General features: G+C 40.4%; 1 protein-coding gene across 10 annotated transcripts in view; it reads left to right on the top strand.

Moving 5' to 3' along the window:
• The window catches only part of IQSEC1 (IQ motif and Sec7 domain ArfGEF 1), a 1,458,014-nt gene that overhangs the window by 1,135,504 nt on the left and 295,031 nt on the right, over positions 1-27,479 (top strand). The window contains exon 1 of one of the 10 annotated variants that reach the window (XM_077452171.1): positions 1,131-1,501. The exons of 8 other annotated variants lie outside the window; for them this stretch is intronic. In XM_077452171.1, coding sequence (XP_077308297.1) covers positions 1,434-1,501 — 68 coding nt within the window. In that variant the 5' untranslated portion in view covers positions 1,131-1,433. Of the gene's footprint in view, positions 1-1,130; positions 1,502-22,430; positions 22,727-27,479 lie in introns of those variants that run through there. One more of the 10 variants, XM_077452174.1, reaches the window with a different exon arrangement.

Genomic DNA, 27,479 nt, shown 5'->3' with positions numbered 1-27,479 from the left:
AGTGTGAAAGGGGTCTTAGGCACTCCATCACTTAGGTATAATGCTGGACCAACATTTCTACATTGCATGGGAGGAAGGTGAGTGCCGATTGGAGTGTCAAATAGAACGATACTAGCAGTTGGGGAAATGAGTACTAAGGTAGGTTTTACAGATGTTTCCTCTACCTCCTGGACTTAACAAACATTTGCAGTGTTGGGGGTCAGGGAATGTCAAGAATATTATTTTTTAACACAGAGTTTAGCTTTAAACCCTCTTTCACACAGGTGGCCCCCCATCTTCCGCCTAAAACCTAACACAGCCGGAGGGGATGTACACATGCTGTTGCAGTGATGCTTTGTGTCAAGGCTGCAGCAAATGTAGTGTGGCTTGTTGTGTTGACAGGCGACATCCCCTGTCAAACTCACCCATTCAAGTCAATTAGACCTCTTGGAAACTGTAAGCCAAATGCTAGGCTCGCAACTGCAGCATTCGTGGCGCTCAAAATTTGCTTTTTGACAAAGAATATTAAAAAAACAGGCATTCAGGATATCACCGCCTAATTGCATGGAAGCCACAACTTAGTCGCTTTGTGAAATGTGATCCACCCAGAACACTTTTCAGAAATTGTTTTCCTGGGAACAGCCTAAAGGATAACTACTTTTTAAGAAAACTCATAATCCAGAACAATGTGCTCCAAAATAGAAAATGGTTTACATTTTCCACAAAAAACAAAAATAAATAATGCAGTATTGTTTTATTAATTACTTTCTAAGCCGCCTGCACAGAATATCGACCTTGCACAAGAAATGTATAAGGGCCAGTGAATTTGAAACAGTGTGTTCATTGAATTTTCCATTTTAGATATTCGTCTGTGTCCTTAATACAACTTAATTTCCTTCTAAAAATAGATCGTCCGTGTCTAGTGCATCCGACATCACCTCTCTTTGCTTTCGTTTAAGTTTCAAACTCCTTGTTTGCTTATTGGAAAAATGATTCATTAGAACATTTGGCCTGGGAAAGCGTTTATTACACAGCCGTCAAGTCAGATAGTTTGCAGACAGCTGGGGTCTTGTGCAGCCTGGAGCAGATGATTTCACTTGCAGTTACCAAGAGGGTGCTGTGCTAGAGAGACGCTCCAAAGAAGTCTTATAAAGGAACCTTTGGTGGAAAGCTCGTTGGCTAGAGGAAAAAAACTTAAACTAGTAATTTTGAGGTCTCTATATGTTTTTTCCTCTCTTGGAAAATGTGCATAATACTGAGTGTAACACAGATTCCTGTAAACCATGAGGAGGTAACCTGAGAGCAGTCTTGTACTGGAGTTTTGGTCCTACAAGTCTGGGGATTTCTGCACCATTAAGTGAATCTGCGTGTGTCCTGAACTGATCTGGTCCTGTGACAGCTCACGGTTCGGTTGTGTCCTGGTAACTGGATTGTACCGTACTTACAGTGGGATCATGAAGGGGGATGGAGGAGCTATGTGGAACCTAATGTGGAAGTATTGCCTTTCTGTCAGAACAATAAGGTAGGGTTATGAAGCTTATGAATGAGAAGAATAACTGTTTAATGTCAATATATAGTTTAAAATATATGTGGTTTCACATGTGCGTTGTGTATTTGAACTTTGATGTTAATATGCAGTCACAGATTATAGTTAGCATTTGTTCAACTGTGAAGAGGCCGATTATCAGAAGTGATGGGATGTGACCCTGCTGGCACTTTATTTGGTGCCAACATTTTATGCAGCGCTTTAAATACTGTATATTCACTTCAGTCCTTGCCCTCACGAAGCTTACAATCTAAAGTTGGCCATACACAGTTGTTGTTTTTTTTTTTTTTTTTCAGATTCCTCCATCTACACAAACAAACAGCATGGCTGAATACCACGCCCCACAACCGCCAGCACTCGCTGCTGTTCGAATACACTGATTGGCAGCTGACCACACTGCTGCACACAGGTTTGTTACCTTCATGCATAAAATGCATGAAGGTAAAAAACATTGTGCCTTTACAACCACTTTAACATATAATACAAAAAAATGTCTCTACCAAGGCATTAGCTCTACTTTGTATTACTTTACAATGGATTCATGTTACAGTTTATGTTTATTATGAGGGATTTTATAAGAGCTTTTGGTATCACTGCTGCCCTGAAAGTGAAGTGTTAAGTATATTTACAGTTTATAATTTCTCCTCATCGTTCCAGCACAGACTGGCAGATCTGAAGTGGAACAATATGTTCATACAGCATGTACTTATATATACACACACTGTGTGTGTGTGTGTGTGTATATATATATATATATATATATATATATATAATATACACATACACACACTGTGTATAGTGTGAGGCATGGTTTAAATCATCTTTCAGGTTTTTCATTCCGATTGGTTCCTACTGAGTAGACTTGACCTCACTTCCTATCCCCAGTGATGGGGTCAGGGATCAGTGGGACAGGTATTGATATAAAATGTCTTTTGTCCAGGTGTCAGAAGGATAAAAATGAGGGGAATTATCCTCCATATGGTTTCTGACTGCAATAAATACCTGAATTAATAACTCTCCCCTAGCAAAAATAAAAGTTTTATCTAGAGTCGGGCATTAATCCCTTTGCGACAGAAATACCCATAAATGCTGTGGCAGGGTAAGTGGGCCTTAATTTCCAGACGGATATATGTAACGCTGCCTTGTTCCGGGATCTGCTCCATGGGGCTCCCAGAACTGTGACTGAGCTGTCACTGACGGTTCATGGTGAACTATCAGTGTTCATGAGCTGATAAAGTTGGACCCTCAATAACATCAGCACTGTGCAGCCGTCATCGTGCTGCCTGATTGGGAGCCCCCCCACTGGCCTTGGGCATTGTGTCTCAGTTAAAGCTCTGGCTCCCTCCAACATAATGGGGTTAAGTTCTATTTTTGTTTATATACTGATGTTAAAGGAGCTTGTACAACCAGATTGTAACTTGTAACTTGTAACAGCTTTTCTAATTGCAATTTGGTTAGTTAACTGAACAAACCTAGTCATGTACAATTAGCGCTTGCTTTAGATGTGATTTGTGTAATGTTTTATATCATAAATGAGGCATTTTCAAATCAAATGGCCCCCTGCATATTTTAAACTCGGAAGGGGAGTATGAGGCTAGAGCAGAGTGATTACTGAACTGTCTGCTGCTGTTCCTTTTACTGTCCAATAGCAGGCTGGGGGCAGGTATTGATCAGACTATGCTGTTTTTATTTGCAGTAAAGATATGCAAGGTCACCAAGATGTTGTGTATATCTAAAAACTAGTAGGACAAAAATTGAAATAATTTTGCAGGTAAAACAGCTCCATTGTGAATTGTATTTATACAGTGAGGACGGAAAGTATTCAGACCCCCTTACATTTTTCACAATTCTGTGTTTTTCTGTCAATATGGGGTGCTGTGTGTACATTAATGAGGGAAAAAATGAACTTAAATGATTTTAGCAAATGGCTGCAATATAACAAAGAGTGAAAAATTGAAGGGGATCTGAATACTTTCCGTCCCCACTGTATGCATTGATTGGTCTTAAACTGGGCTAAAGTTACTGACTGAAATGAGATAATCGTCACCAGAGTCAGATGATTTCAGTCAGATGATGATCTCTGTCTGTGGACTCGCTGACAATAGGAAGCAGATGTCAGTATGAACATGTATATTTATGATATGATCTTTTATTAGACTGATTGTTCGGCTGCCAAATTGTACACCAAATCATTCAAGTCTTTAGAGAGCTTTAGTTAATGGCACGCCACTATTTGTTGGTGTTTGGGGACCACACAGGTCCAAGGTACTAATGGACACCAACAGGAAGCCATACATACCCCCCGATGACCGATCGAGTGTAATCAACTATGCTGGATATATTCAGCTGATTGCTATTGTTTTCCTTCGAGAGAGCCAGAGCTGGAAATGTCTAGCCACGCTCCCCCTCCCATCTACACAGACATGTCTAGGCAGAGATCATTGTGCCTGTATAAAGTTTTATACGACTTCATAGCATCTCAAAATATGTTGCTGTTCCATAAATATCACTTTAATAGGAAGAAAAATGTATGTAGCACAGTGAAGAATATTAATATAAACAGGCAGCAGGGTCAAAGGGGTGACAATGATTTGTCCAGACATCCTGACAGCTTATTACTGCATCTCAGTCACTTACTATGTATGGAAATGTATACATTGCTGGCAACACATGGCACTTCTATCGTCTGCACTGCTAGGGCACGCTGACGATGCTCCTACCTCCTCACTTGTCAGGGTAATGATCAGTCTATTACACTCAGTATTAGTACTAATTTACTGTTTTTGATGTACCTCATGGTGCAAGCTGTAATATACATTGTATATAAAAGATGGGCATTTAAAACTGAGGGCCAGTTCACACCAAATGCAGTTCCGTGCCCTTTTTTCTAAACAAAATGCATGCACAGTGTTTTCTATGTATTCCAATGGCTCTAGTTCACACCATGCAGTCAGTTCCGGTCAGTTTCTGCACTGGAAACTGACTGCATGGTTTGTACTAGAGCCATTGGAATACATGGAAAACACTGTGCATGCATTTTGTGTAGAAAAAAAGCGCACGGAACTGCATCTGGTGTGAACTGGCCCCAATGAATGTATGTTCTAACAAATCAGAGTTTACACAGAGTAGCACATACAATGCTTTATCCCATGTAACAAAAAATATATAAAGCACAGGGCGGCACAGTGGTGTAGGGCGTCACAGTAGTGGTTAGCACTCTCACCTAGCAGTAAGAAGGGTCGCTGGTTCGAATCCCAATTACAACACTACCTGCCTGGAATTTGCATGTTCTCCCTTTGCCTGCGTGGGTTTCCTCTGGGTACTCCGGTTTCCTCCCACAATCCAAAGACATGCAGGTAGGTTAATTGGCTTCTGTCCAAAAATTGGCCCTAGTATATGAATGGGGACCTTGGATTGTGGGTTGCTTGAGGGTAGGCACCGATGTGAGTGTACAATGTACAGGGATAGGGACAATTGTAGACACTCACTCAGGTTGAACTGGATGGACTGGTGTCTTTATTCAACCTTCCTAACTATGTAACTATAAGCACAAATCTAGAAGAGTAGCTAAACTGTTGTAGTACAGGCATTACTACTTTGCTCTTTTATACTTTGTTCATCATATAGAAACTTTGCCCTTATCCAGGCTTGCACTAAAATTGATGCTTGAAAAGGATGCATCTCACATAGAGGTGCCCATACATAATCAGAGTGGTAGGATACTGTTACTGCTAGCCTTCAAAGCCAGTAAATACTGTATTAGCTTAGATAGCTAATGGCAGTAATCCTTGGTGTGTAAATGCAGCTTTCACACTATTGCTACCGTTGTCCTGCTCAGTATGCATTTAGCTCTGATCCTAAAGCCTAGTGCACACTAGCAGTGGGTCAAACGAAAAAAAAAATGACCGCTCAGAAGGAGCCGATGTACTAAATATCCGAAGTTAGTACAGCTGTCTTCCCTGCTGTGCTATTGAGTTCTGAGAGGGGGCGGCTTCCCCGCAAGAACACTCCGGTCAGCACTCTCACAGCCACAGGCTGAGAGTGCTGATCAGAAGGCGATTGGCAGACCTTTTTAGGTCATGCCCCATCGACAAGCCAAATGGCTGTCTTCTGTCGGACAGACTGCAGTACACAGGGGCTGAATGTTGGCCGGTTTCTACTGAACCCTCCTGACATTTGGCCCACATGTACTAAGCTTAAAGCCTAGTATACTCTACTATTTATTTTTTTCTTCAACCCAGCGGGTTGAAGAAAAAAGGGTCCTCCCCTTTAAATCCACATTTGACTTGGCCATCTGACACTTGGTTCAAGCAAACAGGCTTATTTTCATTTCAGAATATTCATATTTCTGCTAGAAATATTCTGTGTGCCTTTTCCTCCTTTCATCCCTTTTTTTTTTTTTTTGGAAAGTATCCCAAATTATTTCAAAATAGTCTAATGAAACTTTATGGTGTATAAAATTCAAATTCAAGCCCTGCCGGATCACAAAATGTACTTGTCCCTATTCCAGACACGTTCCATATTTTGTGAGCGGCGCTCTTGTGGCTTTTCTTGGCTCAGAGATCCCATAGAAGGCTTGTACGGTCAGACAAATATGACCTGTGACTGCATAGCATCACCGCGGACCCACAAATCACACAGCACTGTATTCTCCATTATCTGTTGTGTTCCAGATTGTTTAGCCTGTTGTGAGTGTGTTATATTTATTATTAAAGCTGTATTTACATTTGAAGACTCTACTTTGTTTTCTGTTTATATTATCTGTGTGCTGGCTTCCTTTATCCTTCTATGCTGCTGACAAATGCAAAGAATAGCTTGTTTTTTTTTGCTTGTTATAATAATGCAGCTGTCAACTGTTAATCACACTATCAATTACATTTTTGGTTTGTCTGTTTTTAATAAATTTATATCTTCTAACTTTATTTCCTACTCAAGAAGTGATGAAACATTTATTCCATTTTCCACGTTTTACTATAGAAAGATGACACAACATTTAAGCTTAAGTCAGCAATATTACATTATTAGTCATGGCCAGATGTGTCTGGATATACCCCAGAAAATGTCTAATTCTGCAGTCTGTCTTTTAACTGGATGTTGAAGTTTCAACTTAAAATAAATGTTTATTGTTTTAAAGGAAAAATCCACTTTTTGCAAAAATAAATTATAATAAAAAAGTGCCTATTTTTCAAGTAGAATAAATCTGCATTTGTTATATTTCTGAGATTGCAAAGCAATGCAATCTTGATCTGTGGATCGCGTGGGCAATATTCTGGGTCCTATATACTATTCCTCCCACCCAGGTCTGTACTGAGATACAGACCTTCAGTTTTGTAAGAATTATCAATGTACAACAAGTGTTGTGATTTTGCTGCACTTCTGGAGAACTACTGAGGTAGTGTGGCAGGGGCGTTGCCAGGTCTACAAAAGATCTGGGGCTAGAGCCCATAGCAGCGTAGTAAAGAAAGTCATACGCTTGGGTGGGCATACACATGTATATACAATAATATACGTGTGTGTATGTACATATCCCCGGACAGCCCCCCCCCTTACATCAGGGTGAGGGTGTCCAAGGACCCCTTCAGAGACTCGGGGCTATGGGCCCCAGATTCGTGGCTATAGCCCCAAAAGCCACCCCTAGCGACTCCACTGCAGTGTGGGCAAAGCCATGCCTGCTTCAAATCTGACTGACAGGGGAAGAAACTCTGTGGACATTGACCATGTTTCATGTTACACCCTAAATATGGGTGTACCATGAAACCTGGTCAGAAAGCTATAGTTAGCATTTACGATGCAACTGGGTATAAGTATTCTGACCTACTGAATATTATACTTGGTATACTTTGCTGAACCTCCACGCAGAGTGTCCCTAATGTTATCTACCGTTGCTTTGGTTTAACTAATTCCCCTGGAATCATTCCTTCCAAAATAATATTTTAGTTATAGGAGAAGTCTAGTAGGCTGAGGCTATGTGGTAAAATATGTCCATGCATAGGCCTGATTTGTTTCAATAATAAAATGTTCACGAAACAGAATTCACAGAACAGCTGTGAAAATTGAAGTTTGAAATGTTTTTATGACGTTGTGCTGAATATGAAAGGCCATCTGTCTCATGCATGTTGACCCACCCTTAAGATACACAACACAAGTCTGGGCACCAGGTTTGTGGCGTAAAAAGGACCACATTGATGGAGTATATGAAGGAGCTAACAAGAAAGTTGACACACAACGCTTTATACCTGTTCATGGTATACAACAAATGACCAGTGTTCAGAAATTTGTTGAATGGGGCTGCTAATTTCCTAGATCTACCATGGTACTGTGAATCTGGGATTTTGAAGCTGAATTGCGATGACAGCTACTTTAAATTTGTTATATGTCCCCATTCACATAGCATAACTTAAAAAAGGATCACTTAGAGTGCAGTTAATTCATAGCTGAGCAGTGGGGGAGCTGTAAAGTGCTGAGATTCTCCTTAACATGGATGGGCCAATGCCTAGGTGGGATAATGTTGACATCAGATACTCCCTGTCCACCCTATCAAATGCTTTCTCAGCATGCTTAGATAGGAGAAGGGTGGGCTGGGAGAACCTATGCACATAAGAAATCAAGGACAATGTTCTCAGAGAATTTTCCCGGGACTCTCTGCCTGGGATGAATCCAGTTTGGTCCTTTGATATCCATTAGGGAACCAAGGGCATGAGTCGGAACGCAATGGCTTTAGCATATCATTTGCCGTCCAAATTTAATAAGGAGATTGGTTGATAACTTCCACAAAGGCTGGGGTCTTTGTCTGGTTTAGAGAGTACAGTGATGTGAACGTGGAAAGTGTCTGGTCGGATGGCACTTCCTATAGAAACCGAGTTGGCATAAGATGTTAGTTGGGGAAGTAATATTTCCGCGAAGGTGCAGTAATAAGCTATCGTTAGACCCGGTGCTTTACTGTTGGCCATGGTCCTAAGTGCCACTCATAATTCCGAGCCAGTGAATTCTCCTTCCAGAGCAGGAGCAGGAAGTTTTCGAAAAGTTATCTTGTGTAAGGTACTCTTGAATGAGGGATTCCCTAGTCTGCCTATCCGCTGTATTATTGCGAATGTGGTAGAGCTGCTGGTAGAAGATTCGGAATTCTTTTGCTATTTTTGCCTTTTCATGCAGTAGGGTATTTGAGGTTGTCTGGATTTTGGCTATAAAGGATGTTGATTTTGTCTTCTGTAGTGAGCGAGCTAGAAGCCGACAGGGCTTTTTTACCCCATTCGTAGAAGTGCTGGGCAACTATGCGGAGTTGAGATTTACGTTCAGAGTGGAAAAGGGCTTTTAATTCTTCTCTCTTCAAAGTCAGAGAGTGGTAGAGTGACAGTGAGTGTAACGTTTTGTGGTTCTTCTCTAGGGCTCTTATGTCCTTGATTAGCTGTGATTGTAGATGGGTTCTATCTCTTTTTCCTAGAACCTAGTTCTATGAGCTTCTGACATAGATACGCCTTATTAGCTTCCCAGAGTACACCAGGTGACACATCTGGGGTCATATTGTCCTTAAAATAGAGAGAGTTCATCTCCAATCTGCTTTTTGTCAGTGCCATCAGAGATAAGGGAATCATTCAACTTCCAGTTTGTGGAATTTAAGGGTAGGGACAGGATTTTGAATTTGAGAATAATCGGAGGATGGTCGGAGATCGCCGAGGTTTCAATGTAGGAGTGTAGTGGCAAAGCTAAGTGGTGATGGTCTATAAAGAAATAATCTATCCTCGAATAGGTGCAATGTAGGTGTGAGTGTAGTCTTTCTCTTGCAGATGCATCACCCTCCAGATCAGCATCATGGAACCGTTTGTGGATAAAAGCTAGGCGTTTGTGAGGGATGCTAGATCTACCCTGAGAGGTGTCCACGATGGGTTCCATGGGTGTATTACAGTCCCTGGCCAAGAGCATGCATTCACGAGCAAAGTCTTTCAATTTGGTTAGAGTGGTGGCTAAGAAACCAGCTTGATCATAGTTGGGGGCGTAAACATTTACTAGAGTGCAGGGCATGTTACCCAGGCTGCCTTTCAGGAATGGATATCTTCCAGAGGGATCACTCAAAGTGGTTTCTAATGTAAAGGAGGTTCCCCTCTGCAATCCAATGGCCACCCCCTTGCCTTATTAATATCTGAAAGGCTGTAGAGCCACGTAGGGTACTGTTGTGAATATAGCTTGACTGAGGTAGTGTTAGTAAGGTGAGTTTCTTGCAAGAAAACAATGTCTCCCTGCAAGCAATTAAGTTCTCTATATAAAGGTTATGTCTCTTACCGAGGGTATAAAGTCTCCTCACATTGAGGGAAATCGGGTTTGTCATGGCCATTCGAACCATCGAGGAGACTCGTGGTAAATATACAACCGAGGTGTCTGAGGTAGAGGCAGGGAAGGGAAGAGAGTCAGGAATGCAGGAAGGAGAAAAGGGCAGAAAAAGGAAAAACAAGAGAGCATAGAACACGAGCAGAGAAAGTCAATTGAGAAACATTAACTGACATACATACATGTCCATTGTATGCACAAAAAGCCTTGCGGTGCATAGACAGGGCAGGCACAGGGCCCGGCACCCTTGGGCATATCACCCTAGTGAGGGCAACCACACAGGGGGAATAGGGCCAAACGGTGCCCCGTAAGGGGGGTAATGCAGCCCTGGGTCTCAGACCACGCATGCCAAACTAGTGCCGGCACTGAACATAAGACAATTCTGCAATATTAAACGTTTCAGGAAAAGACACGAAAGTGTGCATCTTACAATTAGCAGTACAACCAGGTCACCGACAAGCAGTGAATAAATTGTCCAATTGAACAGAAATGACAGCAGGAGTAAACACAACAAACAGGGTGATAGATGCTTGCCGTATTCAGAGGTGAAAACCCCACTCCGGGATATTGCATCTATGGTACAGGGAGTTAGCCCATTTGTGGTGTAGAGTCTGGTGTGGCAGAGTGGCGTTTCTGCGCCACTTTCTGCTCCTTTTCTTCGAAAAAAAGGGACCCTGCAGATGACATCCCTTGGGGTGTTCAAAGACAAGTTGCGGGTTTGGAGAGCCCGGTAAACTCTATCCATCTTCAAGGGGTGATCTACCGGATTGCCCAGTAAGCTGTAAAGATATTGTGAATCAAGGCGGTAAGGTCATCATCCCTAGTCGCCTCTGATCCGTATGCTGTTGTGCCTGTTGCAATTCTCCTAGTCTTTGATTTTGTAGAGAGCCATTCGATATGTTATGGCAAGATTGCAGGTAGTAGCCTGCAGGTTTCTAATGGCCGCCGTGTGTCTATCAAGGCGTTGTTGCTCTCTCAAGGATGAATAGCATGGAGGCCAGGTCTGACTTAGTGGGGAGACCGCTCACTGGCTCTGCGACTCCTGAGTGTCTGGGCGGGCTCCTATCCCCATTCGAGCCAACAGAGGATACTGGGGACCGGCGCCTGGAATTGGGCCTATGATGGGAGGGGGAGCCAGCGCCTGAACCACACGGTGAGTGGCCTAGGCCGTCTGTCTGTGAAGTCCTCCAGTTCCTTGGCTAGGAAGTTATTGCGATAAAGGCTGTTATAACGAGTGCCGGAACTCACAGGAGAATCATCCTCACTGCTTCATGTCAAAACCATGCCCTAACTTAAGCTTTAAGCTACAAAAAACAAAACACCCTGAGGCTTTAAGGTAGGGAGAGAGATATCACCGCTCCAGGTAGGTCAAGCAACAATAGAAAACCTTCTCATCAATCTTGGAAGCCCAGGTGCCGCAAATGCGTATAGCAATCAAAAGCAGGAAGAAGATCTGGACAGCCGCACTCAAAAAACGTTTTGCCTTTTATTCAAATTCTTGTGAACAAAAATACAAACCACAGCAGGAACAGACAGGAGCTAACATGTTTCACGCTTCAATGTAGTGCTTAGTCATCGTCAGATCTATGCCTGAGCACTATATTGAAGTGTGAAACACGTTAGCTCCAGTCTGTTCCTGCTGTGGCGTTTTTTTGGGTCACAAGAATTTTTTAATAAAAGGCAAAAAAAAAGATCTTCTGCCTGTTTTTCAGCTGAGATTTTGTTCTGTACAATACATACATTTCTTCAGAATAAGTAGAGGATTCAGAGAAATAGTAATACTTATGTGTGTTTAATGAAAGATCACTCATCAAGACTACAAGTTCTGTTTTTGTTCATGGATACCACTCTGTATATTCAGTGCTATTTTAGCAGCTATATAGTTGTCCCACTTCATTCTATTAAAAACGATAAAAATTATTTATAGATTTCTACAAAAAAAAAATCTTAAGCAGTAGAAACTGCACAACCAAAATGTTGTGTTACTTAAATGTGACATTCCATTACATCCCTAATGATAAAAGAAATATCAGAAGTTGCTAGAAGTATGTAAAGATATTTCTGGCATTCTATGGCAGAAATACAATAAATATGAGATGATGTATTGGTTCTGCTGGCCAGAAAATATCTTTGTTGTACCTCAACGATGTGACTTTTTTGGGGCAGCAGTGATGTGACTTGGGGCTTTTTCACATTTGTGATTCCTGTTTCCAGGTACAGAAAATGTAATGTGAATGTAATGTAATGTAAAGTATCAGCTATAATGCATGAATTTGATGCAAATTTGTGCATTTTGACCAACTTATTTTTTTGGGGAAATTCTTTTTATTGAACAATTCTGCATATAAACGCCAAATAATTTACATAGATACAATACAAAAAAAAAAAAACTGTGAATGCAGTCACAAAGTAACAAGCTGCAGTTATAACTAGCAAAAAAAAAAAAATTGCCTGCGGTTAATACAGGTGTCCCGCAATATGACATTAGAAGAAAAGGACCTCTCTACAATAGCATGTATAATATACAGTATGGCAGCAAAAAAAAATCCACTCTGGTCCCCTTTTACCAAGGTTAATAGTCAGGGATAGGATTAACGAACGCTAGAGATCAATGCCCTTCTGTAAGGGGCAATAGGGCAGTATGTAGCTTGACAAAATATGCACAAAATCGTACAACTCAATCCGCTACTGTAAGTGGAGACGCCACCCATCCACCCCACACCTTGTCAAATTTATTAGTTATCCCCTATTGGCCTTATATAAGGGAAGGGCCTTACTAATTAAAGCTTTCCATGCCAAAACTGTTGGAGCAGCAGTTTTTTTTTCAGAATAAAAGGTAAGGAGAGTATGAATAGCCTTGGTAGGAGGTAAATCCTCTATTAAGCACAAGAGACAATGGAACTTTGGAGGAGAATGGTAGTAATATATTGTGTACATTGAAGTACTGCAGCCCAATATGTCTGAATAGCTGAGCATTCCCAAAAAACGTGCATTAAGTCAGCCCCAGTTGCCAAGCAACACCAGCAAGTGAAGGAGTTATCCCCCCAAAAATTTGCCAGCCTAGCAGGGGTCAAATAAACACAGTGGACAAACTTGTAATTAATGAGTTTGTCCCAAACAGATATAAGCCTAGAAAAGGGAGCATCCAAACATCTTCCCAATTTTCAGTGTCAAGGTCAGGGGTAACTGAGTATTTTTGGATCCTAAACAAATGTTGATGCAAGAAGGAAGAATAACCTTTTGAATCGTTATGGGGATTTTTTTCCCCGTTGCGATCTTGAAAAAAAGTATTTCCTGATTCTTTCTATGCAGAGAATTCTCTCCGCTCAGCTACAGAAAGGAAGAAAACAAAACAAAACAGGCAGTCTGCCAAGAAGCACAACATTCTTTAGCAGTGGAACTTAAATCTAAATATTGTAACAGTGTTTTCTTTGGATCAAAGGAATACACTTTGGTATAAAAATGAGGGAAGTTTAACCACTTAAACACTAAACCTTTTTCTGGTTTCAAGTTAAAATTATTATTTTTTTTCTAGAAAATTACTTAGAACCCCCAAACAACATTATTTATATATATATATATGTGTGTGTGTGTGTGTGTGTATGTATATATGTATATATATATATATATATATATATATATTTATTTATTTTTTTAGTAGAGACCCTAGAGAATAAAATGGTGTCTGTTGCAATATTTTATGTCACACTGTATTTGCGCAGCAGTCATTCAAATGCAATTTTTTGGGGGAATAAATTACACTAATGAATTAAAAAAAAAAAACTAACCAGTAAAGTTAGCCTATTTTTTTGGTATAATGTGAAAGATTTTATGCCAAAAGAATCGTGATCTTTTTATTCTAAGCAAAAAAATTGGCATATGGCATACACTGTCAGGGAGATATTTCCGGAATGCAGAATTTCTGAATTCCTGCCATACTTCCCTGAACGCATATAGCCTTAAATGCAAGTACCCCTTGGTACAGCACCAGACCACTGCGTATTTTAGCCAGTCATAAATTTGGATTGGCTGATGGCAGTGGGGCTGGATACTACATCTGTACCTCCTGATCATCCAAAAATGCTGGTATTTGACACACATGGGTTAAATGCCCAGTGTGCATGTAGCCTTAGAACTGGTAATTGTAGTACTCTGCATGTTTGTTTTTGGATATAGATACACTTTAATGAATTGGGCTGCTATAGGCAACAATAAAGTTTTCTCATATAGGATACAGTCACTTCCCTATCTCAGGGCCCCTCTCCCTTTCCCAGCATTTTTGTAATCTTCTTACCTATAATGCGGCTCCTGGCAATGTTTGCTAGGTGAGGTGACCTACCTGGCACTACACTGCAACTCATCAAGATTTTCCCACTGCTGAACCCAGTCACCAGTGTTAGCTCATATATCGTTAACAGCATAGGAAGCTTCATACAGACTTTCCATTAACATTTACAGAACCTTTGCTGTTCCTGCACAGAGTCCAGGACTGAGAAGAGTTTCAAGAAATCCTTTGTGGTCCCAGATAGGTTGCACAACAGTAATAACCACATTGCTGAAATTTAGTATTGAGTATATTATGAGATTATGGGGGAAGTGGCTCTGCGCTAAAATCTTAAAAAAAAAAATACATTTATTGGATGAACGATTCATCATTTTCTCTTGCCACATGTACAGCTCAGCAAGGAGCTCATCCAACTAACAGCAAGCTTTGCTGCTTGGTCGATTGCCATTTTTTCTGTCCTTTCTTGTCCAGCGTGGGCTTTTCTGATTTGTCATCCTCCCTCATAATAAAATATTACTAAAATCAACTACCAGCCATTGTCAATTATACATGATAACAGTAAGAAGCAAGGATGTAGAAATTAGTGGGATCCTGGGCAATTACATATAACAACAATTTGCTTCTAGTATTCTGTTTTTCTTTATTTTTTATTTTTTTTCTCTAGGTACACCTTAAACAAACCACAGGTAATCTCAACACACAGAAATCATTCACAATTCATAGGTTTCTTGTTGGTTTAGGTAATTGGAATTACAGGGTGGGGTACTTGGGTGGGTCTGTTTTTGCTGAGCTTTTCTAAATGAGATCTGCATCAAGTCTTAAAGCATTTGGTTTCTCAAAGTTAAAAAAAGTTAAAAAAAAAGTTGGTTATACGAGAATGTGTAAATTCTACAAAATAGTTTATGTAGCCTCTTACTGACACAATCATATAAAACTCTAATCAAGAAAAGAGCATCGCTGTTTGTGCATTAAAGTTGAATTTTGTAAAAACTTGTGAACAGGAATTATTTTAATTACAGAAGTGAACTAGATTCACACAACTTTCACCCAGGATTTACACAACTGTACCAATTAATTCTAATTGGAAAAATGTGTGAATCTTAGGTGAAAAGTATCTGCACTAAAAGTTTCTTACTTATTGCTTGCAAAGTTCTCTAGAACAATGTTTCTCAACTCCAGTCCTCAAGGCGCTCCAACTGGTCATGTTTTCAGGATTTCCCTCAGATGAAATGGCTGTGGTAATACCTAAGGCAGTGAAACTGATCAAATCACCTGTGCAAAATAATGGCAAGCCTGAAAACATGACCTGTTGGGGTGCCTTGAGGACTGGAGTTGAGAAACGCTGCTCTAGAATACACACAGAATGCATGTATAGTGTCCATTCTTGGCATGCCACTGGGCCAGGATGAACTCCTATGTGCATGTGCAGGAGTTATCCCTTTCTGATCAATCAAGGTTCCAAAGATGGTAAACCCGGTAGAAGCTGGTGAGATTTCAGCACCAGCAAGGAAGCCCTGAGATGTTGGGTCCTGGAGGGGATATGTGTTATGAAGGAGATGGCTCCACTAGAAAGGGCCACACTAAAGCCTCGTCATACACACTATTGGATTTTCGGCAGGGAATTGTGTGATGCCAGACTGTTGGCCTAAAATCCAAACGTTGTTACGCTCCATCAGGCAACTGTTGTCCAACTTTCTACCAACAAATGTTGGATGGCAGGCTAGTCAATTTTCACGGGCAATTGTCTGTTGTCAGATTTTCCTATTGTCTGTACACAAGTCCATCACAGAAAAGTTGAAAGTAAAAACACACATTCTGTGACTCAATGCTCACCAAACACGACATTAGCCGAAGGTGTCCAAAGGGTGGCACTCAAGAGCTGAAATTCCTCGTAGTAAATCACTACGTTCGTGTTTGTTGACCGACAATTGTGTACCATTTGTATGCAAGACAAGTTATTACACATGCCCTTCAGACAAAAGTCTGGCGCTTTGTTGGCCAACAATCTGATCGTGTGTACCAGGCTTTAGAATACCGGTGGCTAGTCTTTTTACGTATTGCCCATGTCGTGTCCACACAATAGGATCCTCATAAGTAAAGAAATTAGCAACATTTGGATTTCTCCAAAGGGGAGTATGGGGGGGGGGGGGTCTTCCAAATTTGCCCCCAATGTGCCACTAGCCAAACAGATCTCATCAATACAGTTTTACCAGGCTTTAGAATACCCGTGGCTTGTCTTTTTTTTTGCCTTGGAGTACTTAGATCATGGATTTCAAAGGGATACTAAAATGGAGTCTTTGGGTTGTGTTAACTTTACCAATTTGGTCAGTTTTGTTAATTCCAAGGCGTTATCTGCTTAGTTGTTTCTCCTTTGTACATGCAAAGTAAAAAAAGGAAGTAAAGAGCTGTGTCTAGCTTCTCAAAGTAAAATGTTATTCTGCTTTTCAGTGAGGCTAGAGTTCTCTTTTAAGACTTTAGCTCTAGCTACACATTACATTGTCAAATGTATGGACCTCAGTAGAAATGTTTTCTAGATTTGTGTTTGTTGACTTTGTCACTGTGCAGTGTTACTGTGTACTTTGATGTATCGGATCATTTTTCAAGACTTACAATTGAAATATTATACCCCCTGGTGATATGCCATTGAAGAAGGGGAGGGGGGGGGGGGTTCTGTCAAAGTTTATCTTGAAAAGTTAACTGTGTGCAATAGGGGGAAAAAATAACATATAAGTCAATTTGCGTGGCAGTATAAATGAACAAACATATCTATGAAGACTTTGTGCTACATAATTAGTGCAATTATGGCTGCCAGTTTAAAACCTGATTAAACCTTTTGTTTAACCAGCTAAATACATTACAGGTGCATCAAAACAAAAAGATGTCCAATTTTAGTATTTTTTTCTTTCTGAAGCAGCTACATCCTGAGTAGAAAAGCCAGTCTCCTGCAATCAGCTGCAGAGTGAGACCCTGGCTCTCTGTGTGGAAGCAGCGGTGTCCTCGCAGATGTCTGACACCCCTTGCTGAGTCAGACCTATAGCTCTGCAAGCAAAAAAGCTTATGCTACCTGCTGATTGGAAAGCTCTGGTTTTGAGTACGGAGGCCCGTTGGACCTCTACAGAGAGACTACTGCCTTCACGCACAGATCAAGGATCCCACTCGGGAACATGCTGGCAGGATGCAAGCTTTTCTAAAGAAAATAAATTGTAAGACTTTAAGCTCCTTTTGTTTTGACTCACCTGGAATATGCTAATTTAAACTTAAACTTTAGTTGTGCTTTACATTTAAAATACACTGTATACATTGAATAATTTATAGACAGCCGTGTTTCACAAAAAAAAAAAAAAAAATGTTTATCTCGTTCTCACCCGTTTCTAACAAACTAAACAACATTTCACTTTTTTACAGGAAAAAAAAAAGTGTACCTAGCATCAGATATCATTTTTCATGTTAAATGCATGTAGCTAAATAATTTGTAGGTCTAAAACCTTTAGCTAGATATTACGTCTCACAAAGATCACAGTATACCCACTGACAATGATTTTATTTTCTTATCTCTATAAAAGGATTTTTTAAATTTTTTTTCAGACTTCAGGATTAAATGCTAACCCTTATCTCACTCTGCTGCTCACAAAGTTCTGACACAGATCAGCCCCCTTTTGCAGGTTCTCACTTTGTGACTTGCTACAAAGTTACAATCCTGCAGTCCAGTAATGCTGGATTCACATTTGGAACATCTTAAAACACTAGCAGAATTGTGAGTTTCTGCCCACGTTTTCAGAAACACGGCAAAATGTGTAATGCGCTTGTGGTGCATTATTTTTTAAAGCAAAGTTCCAGTCATTTGTTTGTGTATTAAAAGTCAGCAGCTACAAAAATTGAAGCTGCTGACTTTTAATAAACAGCCACTCACCAGTTCCACGATCCAGCATTGTACTCACCGCAGCCATGTTCTCCCCTTGAAGCTTGTGACTTCACAGCCGGGTGCCCACTCTGCATGCTCGAGCGGCGCTGTGCTTTGTGACTGATCCCAAAGTCTGCTAGGACCTGTCATGTGTCCCAGAAGACTTTGGGAAGGAGAACTTTCACTTCCAATCGCCGGAACGGAAGTGAGAGCAGGTGCCTGTCAAAATCAAGTACCTGCCCCCCTCCCCAAAAGCTCAGTTTCACAAACATTAGTCGGGGAGGAGGCCTTAAAGTGGAAGTTTCACTTCTGGGTGGAATCTTGCTTTAATGGCACCCCAAACACAGTGCTATTTTGCTGCCCGACAAAACACTTAAAAAATCTTGGCGAAATGCATGTTGTCAAAATTTGGCACATTAGATTCTTTTGCATGTTTGTCACACATGGGGCATCCCGTGCAAGTTAATGGGCTCCCCTATGTGCAACATGCAAAAAAAATTACACAGGAGCACGTTTTCTCTACGTGAAGTGTGAATGGGGCCTCACTAGGGAAGAGGAGACTAAGGAAATTCTACCTTCTGCAACCGACTAAAGACATCATCTTAACCCAGGCAAGGTTACTGACAGGAGCTTCCTGTTTCTGTAATCGGCTCACTTATCTTCCCAGAAGTTTGTACTAAGCTATAAAGCAGATTTTGGGCATATTTACATCCTCTACAGCAAACATTTCATTTTTGGAGAGATACTCCTAAAGGATTAATCACATCTAAAGGGACGTAGACCATGCCGCTCTCCTCATTACAGCCCTACAAGTGCAGCAGCTGATCACTAATGCAAAAATCACCCCCATTTACTTTGCGCATGGACACAGACAAACCACTATTTTTTCAGAATAACAAAAGGTAGAAATCTGCAATAAAGTTTGTTAAACTCCTTGTAATGTACATAGATCACCCAGAGGGGAATGTTTTTTTTCTCAGCAAAATGGGGTTACTTAAGACCTTTACTGTTATAATGTATAGGTGTATAATGGTTTGTCTTTTAACTGTCATCTATAATATGCACACTTTAAAGTTACTATTTTTTGAGACTTAATACCATTTTTAGCAGTAAAAAATTTGGAGAGCTAGTCATCCTCCAAAACTGCATTTACGTTCATTCTGTGCCAATGCCTGCAAAATCAAATGTTGGGGGTTTATTTATTGTCCAATTTTAATGCTCTTTTTCATAAGAATAGCATGAATCCGGAAAATACCCCATTATGGCCACTAGATGGAAGGGACTATCACTGAAAATAGGTATTTAGCTAGACCAATGTAAGTTTGTGATTAAAAAATAATGCCTGGAGTTTAACTTTGAAAATTCTGAACAAACACGCCTTAGTGCCTTATATATGAGCTACTGAAATGTTCATGACCTTCTGTCTTTAGACTAGCATGTTGGCAATTAATTCATGACTAGATAACAAATAAAGGGGCGTACACACGGGCCGAATATCGCATGGAATATCGCTCAATAGAAACCGCCCAACATTCGGTCCGTGTGTATGGCAAACATCCGTCTTCTGAAAAAGTTCTGCCGATCGGCATCTGATCAGCGCTCTTGGCCACTGACTGGTGTGTTCTGGCTGGGGGGGGGGGGCATTCCGCTGATAGAACATAATAGCTCATTGGGGGAGATCGCTGTACCATCATCGGATTGTTAGTACATGATCTCCTCCCAAGCTCTTCAATTTTTTTTTCGTTCAGCCCGCTGGGTTGAACTAAAAAAAAACCTGATAGTGTGTACCAGGCTTTAGGAAAATAATTAGCATGTTGTACATAACAACTCAACATCAGAGCAGCCATTAAGCCAGTGTAGATTAGATGGCTAACAAACAAATATCTCAATGTTGATTTTTTTAATGAAAAAATATGGAAAAATATGGAAACACTGCATAATTTGCAGGTGTGAAAGTAACGGCCTTGTTATTGGTTTTCACAAATATTAAAAATGCACTATAACTCTTTTCATCAATAAATACTTTTTAAAAAATCAGCTAAAATCAGTGGGGTGCTCTTAAAATATCACTCTGACAAACGGCAAAGACCCCCCCCCCCCCACCTCCTTTTTAACCACTTGCCGACCGTGCTATAAGCCAAATGACGGCTACAGCTCGAACAGTTATTTCTGGGAGGCCGGCGTATGATGACCTCATGTGATTGCGCCCGGCACACAGGCATGGGCGGTGTGCTCTGTGATCACAGTGTCTGGAGGACACTGCTGATCACAGATTGAGTTAAAAAGCCAATTAGCAGCTCTTTACCTTGTGATCAGCTGTGTCCAATTACAGCTGATCATGAATGTAAATAGAAGCCGGTTATCGGGACTCCTTTCCACATGTTGACAGCATGAGGAGAGGAGAAGAGAGCCGATAACTGGCTTCTTTAAAAGGGATATGTACACTGATAATCAGGGCACTGATTATCAGTGTCCTGATTATCAGTGCAGCCCCACCAGTGCTGCCAATCTGTGCTCACCAGTGCTGCCAATAAGTGCCCATTAGTGTTGCCTACCAGTGGCTTATCGGTGCCCACTAGTGCCACCTCATCAGTGCAGCCTCATCAGTGCCCATCAATGCAGTCTCATCAGCGATGGAGAAAAATTACCTGTTTACAAAGGTTTATAACAGAAGATCAAAATTATGGTGATATAACACACAAAGTCCTTCAGCTTTAAGACTAAATGGTAGCTAAACAGGAAACCTAGATCCAGACTGGAGACCACCACCTTTGACACCACCACATACAGCCTCTTACCAGACATTGTTGACCCTGTATTACAGAGGGTCAAACATGCTTATTAGTTATCCCAGGCAACCTCCAGGACGGCTCTCTTCATCTGGTATCCCTTCAATAAGGTTCCAAATCTTGGCACCATGACAATAAAGGATGTCCCATAAGCACATTTGGGGCCCAATGAGTGTGTCTCAATAAAGCAAAAAAATGCACATCATAGCGTAATATGTTAAAACTTCATGTAATTGAAAGTATTAAAGAAGTCACTCACATGGTAGTCAGTTCAAATCAGCATTTGAAATGTCTATACTGAGTTTCCAACTGAGAAGATGGCCTTGCTCTGCTTAGTTCCTGCAACAACGTCATACTCCAGGCTCCACCCTCATGGTGATCTGGCTTAGGAAAGGCTTGGTGCTCCTGCTGTTGGCTTAAATGAAGCTCTGTCAGAGACAGAGGAGAACTGGAATGATTTTTGCATGAAGAGTGGTATCTGATTTCATTATCCACCATCCACCACTTATATGTGTCAATTCCCAGGAGAATTCAGGCTGTCTTGGAAGCCAAAGGTGGGCCAACACCATATTAGGTAAACAATTTGTTTTTACCTGGTGTTTCCATATTTGTGTCCAACCCCTGTATGTAATAATGGTGCTACTGTTATAAGGGAACCTTTTGAGATTTCCCCAAATGCAAAATGTCTAACCCATGGACCTTGTAGTACATTGTGGTAGGCATCACAAAGCCAGGATGTAGACCCCATGGCAGCCCCCTATGGGTGGCTTTCTTAACTAAGGTCAGAAGAGGGAGAGGGTTCTTATGGTTGGAAGTTGTTTGGTGTTCAAAACACAAGATTGGTGGCCCAATCATTACTACCTACATATTTTAGGTGTTAATCTGATGAATTCTGAATGCATACATTTAGTTGCAGAATGTATAGTACTGAAACCATACAGTGCCTCTGGGGCCATTAGCCTCAGTTTTATTGTTGCATTTTAGCTAATGCTATACCCTAGAATGTGGGAAACTACAGCCCTAGATCCATCTTCTATCATCTAGGATCACACAGATTAACAGAGCTGAAGATAGAAGATTGGCCATTTTAAACTGCCGTTTTTCCAGAAAGCTCTCTAAGCAAAGAAAGGAAACCCTAACAGGTGTAAGTAATATGCTGTGTGACTGAGCCTTCATACTGGCAGCTCTTTTAGCCCAGATCACCTTTCACCCATTCTAGATGCAGCATAATGAATAATGCAGTGTGTGGTGGAGAGGATAGGGACAGGCTCTGTTCCTTATGTGTGTTTAGTAAATGTTGTTCTCCAAGCTTCTGCTGACTAATCTAAGAAATGTTTCAATTGTTATATTCACTACTCCCGCTATATATAAGAAAACTTGCGGACAACTGGATGACAAATGTGAAGTTTCCCAGGGCGGTAAGTCTGGATGTTCTGTGAAACAAAGTCTTGATGTGCTGTGAAATCCTATACCCCAGACACATGATCCAGCCAAGGCTGGTTTGATGTTTATATCCCTGGACACAAGTAGCATCTCTATGACCCTGATAACACTGGACTGTTACTTTGTATCCTCCCTGCGTCCTTTACCATGCTGTTAAGATGCTGAACACAGACGCACTGACATTGGCTTCTTCTCTCTCCCACCATCAAACAAGCTCCTAGATTATCTTGTTTTTGTGTGCAATTTACTTTGTTTTCAAGGGCAGAATGTTCAAAGCTTCTTTCTTCTTGCTGCAAACAGTAATCTCTTCTCAGGGAGGTTAATTTAGGGATCAAGAAGTTGAAGAAAATGCCTTTAATTGAGACAGTATGAAAGAGTGCGAGAAGATGTGTTTAGTGTCAATATTTACGTTGGATCCTTGCTGCCTGCCGCATGCTGAAGGGGATTTTATCCAGGCGGTGGTAAGTACATATGGAAGTCATACTATCTTTATTTGTACAGGCCTGTAGTTTTTATATACATTTACATGCCTATGCAGATCTGCTCAATTTCCAGAAATATAAAAAAAACATAAGTGATATCTATTGTAAGAAATAACATGGTTTCCATAGAGAAGTGATGCACTTCATTTAATTGACATGTTGCGTGTTTGATGCCTTTAACACAGACTGGCAAATATGCCTATCCCTTTTTTGTTACCATTTTCATTTTGTAAGTTTATATATAGGTTACTTTTATAGTGAACATTCCTGCCTATTTGTTTTTCTTTTTTTTGTCCTTCCTATTCCTAAAAGCACATTTGATGGCCGTCTTCATCAGTTTGTCAGTTCAGCCCTTCCCGGTTAATCCTGTGATACTGATTTTCAAACCTTTCTTAGCTGTTTCTCTCATATATATTAACAATATACACCACATTTATAAAGAGCTGTGCATGGAATTTAGGAACAAAAAGTTTATATGGTTAATATGGCACTATGATCACAGTGAACATAAATGAAATACATCTTGTCTCTCATCTCTACCTTGTTTGAAATTGATATAGACCAGGTTGGCACTTTTTCACCACATAAGTAAGTCATCCAGTCTTATATAAATGGCTGTCCAAGAATATAACTATATCCAAAGGAGAGTGCGCAGCTGCCATGCAACTCAAAACAAGGGGACTGGTTGTGGTAGACAGCAATTTTAGCATTGGGTATATATATATATATATATATATATATATATATATATATATATATATATATATATAAATAGATAGATAATTGCATTAACAATAATTGTTCTGTGTCACTAGAGAATTGCCTTTGAGATGGTGACTAGAGAGAGCTTTTCTGTGGAGTCCTATCATACATAGAAATTTTAAGTTGTAAATGTGGGAAGGAAACAGCGAATTAATCTTAATATCACCATATACTGGTAGGGCATACACCCAATAGTAGAAAAGTTCTGAAAGAAAAATGAGCAATAATAGGATCTTTAAGGATGACCAGTCTGTATTTTCATTTTATACCACACTTAAAAAAAAATCATAGTTTATTATACAATATCTTAAAATTATCCTGATGGAAGTTACAGCAATTAAAATATTTTGTGGCTACTGTCACACATCACATCTGCCAGTGTGTTTAGCGGACTACACCGCTTCTTCAGGACTTCATATTCACATATGACAGAAGCGTGAATGGGTATACACATAGAATATGCAATCATATACATAAACAGTAGAGATAGCAGTATTTACATGTCAGTATATAATAGGGCCCAAAAGGTGGTCAAAAAAGCTTATCCAAAAGGGAAGGGGGAGGAGGAAAGAAAAAAAATACTTAAAAAAAACAATTACTCCCAAGTAGAGATTCATGCTTGCTCCTAGGCTTTGGGGAGGCATATAGATCAATGAAGAAAAATAGAGGGACCTATCATCATCATGCCTCGCACCAGTCCAGTACAAGCTAAACAGAATTGTACATAAATCAGAAAATGTGTAATCTATATAACCATATCATTAAATTCATTAAACCTATTTAACATTAAAAGGTCACCTCTTGGAGACCATGTACATAGATCAAAGATCTACTGTGTTACCTGTAGGTCACATGAATTAAAAAAAAATGAACTATTGGATTATATTGGGGTCCTTTATCAAATATAAGCAACGCCTACAAAGTAATAACTATAACCGGGTCATTGAAAAACCATCTTCTATGTCCAAATGGCCTACTTTAGGTGTAAAAAGTCTCATCCTTTAACTGGACAGGTATGTAATCCAGAACAGGGCCATATTAATCTAGAAACTGTATATAAGACAAAAAGGGGGAAAAAAAAGGGACGACACTTTAAACTACAGAAAATCCACAAATTTAGATAAAACCAATCAGAGGTAGTCACAACATGCGGAAAAGAAAAGGGCCTAACTGCCTAGACTCATTTGTGTAAAGGTACCAAAGATCTACTTTATCACCATACATCGGCGCTTGTCCATGTCTATAAGTCTCAGCATGTATGAGCAACAAAGATGCTAGCCCTCATCAAATATTTCCCAGGCTTCCTGAGGACACTTCCCAGCAACACCCATGTAGAGACCTGCACCCAATGGGAGGAATGGGGGCATGCTGTAAGAGTCAAGGAGGTCTTCTCCCTGCTGGCATGGACCAATAGAACTGCTTCCACTGACTGATGTACCTGGCACTCTCCATAAATGGAGAATGCCAGGACCTGCCAGACTGGGCTGTCCGCCACTAGCCATGATGTCCACCACCTCCAGGGTAAAATTGCCACTACACTGAAAGTGACATCATACGTACGTGCCTCCCAGAAACCAAGATGGCCGCCGCCCAGGAACTGATGTCATGCAGGCTCAAATCAGCCAGTGGTCCAGGCCGGAACACAAGCTTGGGAACCAGCATACACATAATACATAGCGATGGGCTTGGATGCAGTAAAGCCTGGAACTGACATACAAATATTAGTGCACAAATTCCTCTATAGGTATGCCCCCAAATCATAGGGATGTATTTATAAAATGTTTGCAGAGCTATCTGTCCTGTGACTCTCCTTATACATTTGTACTGTGAAAGTGGGGGAAAAAAATAAAAAAATACTGCATTATTGACACTAGATTGAGCGATCGATTATTTTAAGCCAGTGTTTATTTCCTATAATCTCTATCTAGTGGCCATTAAGCAGTATTTTCTTAGTTCGCTTCATATATATGAATGAATAACATTCAACCTGAGAGAAAATACCCCAATAACCATAATCGTTTTGCCCCATTTGCACAGAACAAATATACATGTATTTTTGCAGGACAAATAGCTCTGCAAATCTTCGTGTTGGTGCTAAAATTACAAGTACAAAAAATGGAGAAGTAGCATAGAAGCAACATGTGGTTTGCTGCATAAATGACTTTTAAAGCTACAACACAATTTATCTTTTTCTGTGAATGCTATTATTTTTATATGTTTCAGTAGCTTAACTGAACGTAAAGGGAAATACCACGCCTGCCATTGCAAGTACATTGAGAACATGTGATCTGAATACTTGTTCTGCTGCTAGATGGTTTGCAAAAATGCCACACAGCTAGCTTTTCAGGAGTTCAGCAGTGACGGCCTCCATATTTCTCTCATGATAGGAATCTGTTTGGCTATCAGTGAGGTGGAGGTATTTTGCTATATCTTTCAGATATTTTATTAGGTGTTATCCAGATAAACACACTGCACAGCCCCTCCTAAACTGAATATGAATGACACTGAAAATGCTAATTAATGTAAGCCATCTTATATTTTAATTTGGGACCCTTTAATTGGCATGCCACCTTTTCCCACCATGGGGCTTGGAATCATCCTTTCCTTCAAAGGTACAATTATTAAACCCACATGAGCCACTTTAAAAGTTTTAGCAGTCATCACAACCTAATTCAGGTCCTTTTAGTAATGCACTATATGCAAATACATTTATAAATATATCCATCATTCATAAAGATATATAGAAAAAAAGAAGGTACCAGTATTTGTGGAAACCAGGAAGATTCTTTAATTTACTTTTTAAACTGCAGAGCTAGAATCCTATTGTTAGAGACAATACATTTTCAGATACTTTTCATGTATATCAGTGTGGCTATTGCTTCACTTGTTTTAAACATGTGTGTCATGTTGGATGCATTGGATATGATGGTGGAGAGGCTTGAAGAACTGTCAGTGCAAAGAGATTTTAATTTGCTTGGCAGCTAAATCACAGGGTGAGCAGGGAGACAGTAAATCAGCTAAGCTCAGCAGCCAATTCCAAAATTTAATGAACACATGCATCATTTTGGATCATGTAGGTACAACAGTGATCATATGTCTTGGCGCTCTGATCTCTGACAACCACAGGAATGCTAAAGTGGCTTACAGTACTATGCCTTTGTACTTCTGTCTAGTAAAAGTTATATAGATCTGGCCTACATCATCCCTACTTTATATTTTAGACTAGATTATGGTTATATAGTATGTATTTATATTTTAAATTTATAGTATATCTTTATTCCCACTGTGCATGTGTACATACAGTATATACTGTATAGTAAATGTGTGAAAACATTAACAAGAAAATATTAGAAACGTATTCTTGCGAGTTCACAGTATTGATATATAGCAAATGTTACACCTTGTTTTTGCTTCCTGGTAACAATGGCAAGGCACTGCCTGGCACGACTGTGGTCTGTGGATGGTGAATATGTGTTGCCTAGGATTATCACCTACACATGATTAGCGGCTCCAACTTTAGAAATATTGTTTCCTCAATATCCGAAAACTTGGTTCTGTTTTGGATCCTGGAGGCCTGAGACATTGTAGAGCTTTGGGTGGAATGAAAGCCTCCATCCCTAGGACCACAATTTATTTCTTAGGCCGCGTACACACGCGCGGACTGTTCGCCCAACTTTGTCCGTCCAACAGTTTCGGCAAACAGTCCGCTCAAAATTAGCATGGACGGACATGGCCACACACGACGAACGAACAGTTTGCTGAAACCGTGCGCGATGATGTGAACGGCACGTACGACGGGACGAAAAATACGACGTCCTATACACTGCATTATAGCTTTCGGCGTGAAAATCCTTTCTGAGCATGCGCGCAACTTTGTTTGACGAACAAGCCTACACATGAGCGGACTGTTCGCTGAAACAAGGTTTCAGCAGACAGTTTTTCGGAAATTCCGAAAAAAACCTTGTCCGTC

This window comes from Lithobates pipiens, unplaced genomic scaffold (assembly GCF_037356315.1).
Source record: "Lithobates pipiens isolate NorthernLeopardFrog02 unplaced genomic scaffold, aLitPip1_a1.2 Scaffold_23, whole genome shotgun sequence".
Classification (NCBI taxonomy): Eukaryota; Metazoa; Chordata; class Amphibia; order Anura; family Ranidae; genus Lithobates; species Lithobates pipiens.
The sequence above is the reverse complement of the archived record's forward strand: the minus strand, read 5'-3'. Positions and strand labels throughout refer to the sequence as shown.